Source organism: Salmo trutta, unplaced genomic scaffold, assembly GCF_901001165.1.
Source record: "Salmo trutta unplaced genomic scaffold, fSalTru1.1, whole genome shotgun sequence".
Classification (NCBI taxonomy): domain Eukaryota; kingdom Metazoa; phylum Chordata; class Actinopteri; order Salmoniformes; family Salmonidae; genus Salmo; species Salmo trutta.
This window is the reverse complement of record NW_021822911.1, coordinates 1,733,900-1,735,755: the sequence shown is the minus strand read 5'-3', so window position 1 is coordinate 1,735,755 and position 1,856 is coordinate 1,733,900. Positions and strand designations below refer to the sequence as shown.

The following is a 1,856-nucleotide window of genomic DNA, read 5'->3' as shown; positions in this document are numbered from 1 at the left end:
ATATATCCTGATATTTTTTCTGCAAAGTGAGAGCAAATGTTCAGTCAAAGTCAAAGCCAGATATGACATGTCTCAAGTAGTTTTATTGAAACCAGCTATTTCAGTGAACAGTTGAAAAATCAAATGAATAAATAATAAACAGGGCTCTTCACCTGGTTCAGATTAAATGCTCAGCTGTTCAAATAAAAATAACATGTAAACATAAACACTGTATAACAACAGGAGAACCTTTTTTGAAATCAAAGCTCCATAAGGTGCACATTTAAATAAATAAAAATATCTTCAACAAAAATAGCCTATAAAATAAAATAGGCCTATCTTTTTCTGAAATAAATATTATATATATTTATGAGAAAAGGCAACTTTTTTTTAGTTTGACAACTTTTAAATGGCTTATTAAAATCAAATTACAGATTTCTTCTCCTTTCTAACAAATCCACAGATGCAAATAACAAACATTACAAAATAATAAAATATGACAAACCCTAGTAAGGACAGCAATTATATATAAATAAAGAACAAAATAAAGTGCTCAGTTTGAGAAAATGTTTTTTTAAACATCAGCCTGAGATTACCATTTGCTTTTTGTTAACTCAATTTCTTATCTGAACAGCCTCAACAAGTTGCACAAGAAACAGACTATCAACTCAATAAACATTTCCCCTCTTTTTTTACTTTGATAAACAGTAATGCTGTCTTGAGGTAGACATTCGAAGACAAGCGTGTCCTCCTTCGTTTAAAGATTTTGTGCGAGAAACACCAGCCTGTCAACGGCATCCGGCTTCAGAGATGCTCTGTGGCAGGTCACGATATTGCCACTGCAGCTGAAAACCCTTTCGGAGGGTGAACTGGTAGCTGGTACCAAGAGATACTTTTTTGCCAGGTGGCTCAGAGCTGGAAAGACAACTTCATGATCCTTCCACCACTTGAGGGGATCAGTGTCACTCTCCACACTTGCTGACTGCAAGTAACTTGACAGTTCATTTTCAATAGCCTCCCTCTTGGTTGGTGGCGCAGTGGTGGTGGCTGTGCGCTGCTTGAAGAAGCTTGCCAGTGTCTTAGCTTTTGGTGCCACTGCTGCTTCTCCATCTGCAGGCACAGTTGGCACACGTAGGTGAGGCGGTTGACAGCTGCTCTGATCAGCCAGTAGCGTCTCCACCTCCAAGACAGCTCTGTGCTTCAATGCATCAACTTTTTCACTTGGGATATAGGTGGCCCTGAAGCGTGGATCCACAAATGAAGCCATCTCCAATAGGTCAGTAGTGGCTGGGTCAGAATACTTGCGGTTGAGGTACTCAACAATGCTGGTCTTGATCGATTTGCAAAGCTCGCTATCACCCTCTTCACATGCCAGGAGACTGTCGTTAAAAAGGTGCAGCACAGGTTTTACATATGATAGAGTGACGTACTCCTCACCTGACAAAGCATCGGTAAAGTCCTGGAGAAGTTTCAGGACCTTTTGGACTGCTTCTAGGAGCTCTAAGTCCTGCCAGGTAGGGACAAGGTGCCTGGTCTTTTTGTCATTAGACAGGACTTTGGCCAGTGCTCCTTCCTGCTCCAGGACTCTCTCTATCATCTGCTGCCTTGATCCCCAGCGTGTGGCAGACTCGGTTATGAGTTGGTGACTTGGCAGACCCAGCTGAATCTGGACTTCAGCAAGATGTCTCCTTTTCTTCCAGCTGTACCAAAAACAGCTTACAATTCTCTTGCACAGAGAAATGGCCCGGTTGACGCGCTTGTCATTCATGCCATGTCCTGTCAGAATCATAAAAAAACTATTAAACAAATGTGCTTATGCGAGAAATTTGACTCTGTTTTCACTTTAACACACTCATACAACTAAGTGCTTTCCAAAA

The 1,856-nt window shown here is 41.0% G+C and overlaps 1 protein-coding gene across 1 annotated transcript; it reads right to left on the bottom strand.

Moving 5' to 3' along the window:
- Nucleotides 1-674: 674 nt before the first annotated feature.
- On the bottom strand, nt 675-1,438 carry LOC115186566 (zinc finger BED domain-containing protein 1-like). Its single transcript, XM_029746163.1, has one exon. It carries the CDS (start codon nt 1,244-1,246, stop codon nt 737-739), a length of 510 nt encoding a protein of 169 aa, XP_029602023.1. The 5' UTR covers nt 1,247-1,438; the 3' UTR covers nt 675-736.
- Nucleotides 1,439-1,856: the final 418 nt, after the last annotated feature.

What these genes read in the sequence shown, in the direction of transcription:
- LOC115186566 (XM_029746163.1), bottom strand. Translation starts at nt 1,246, where the DNA reads ATGGCTTCATTTGTGGATCCACGCTTCAGGGCCACCTATATCCCAAGT.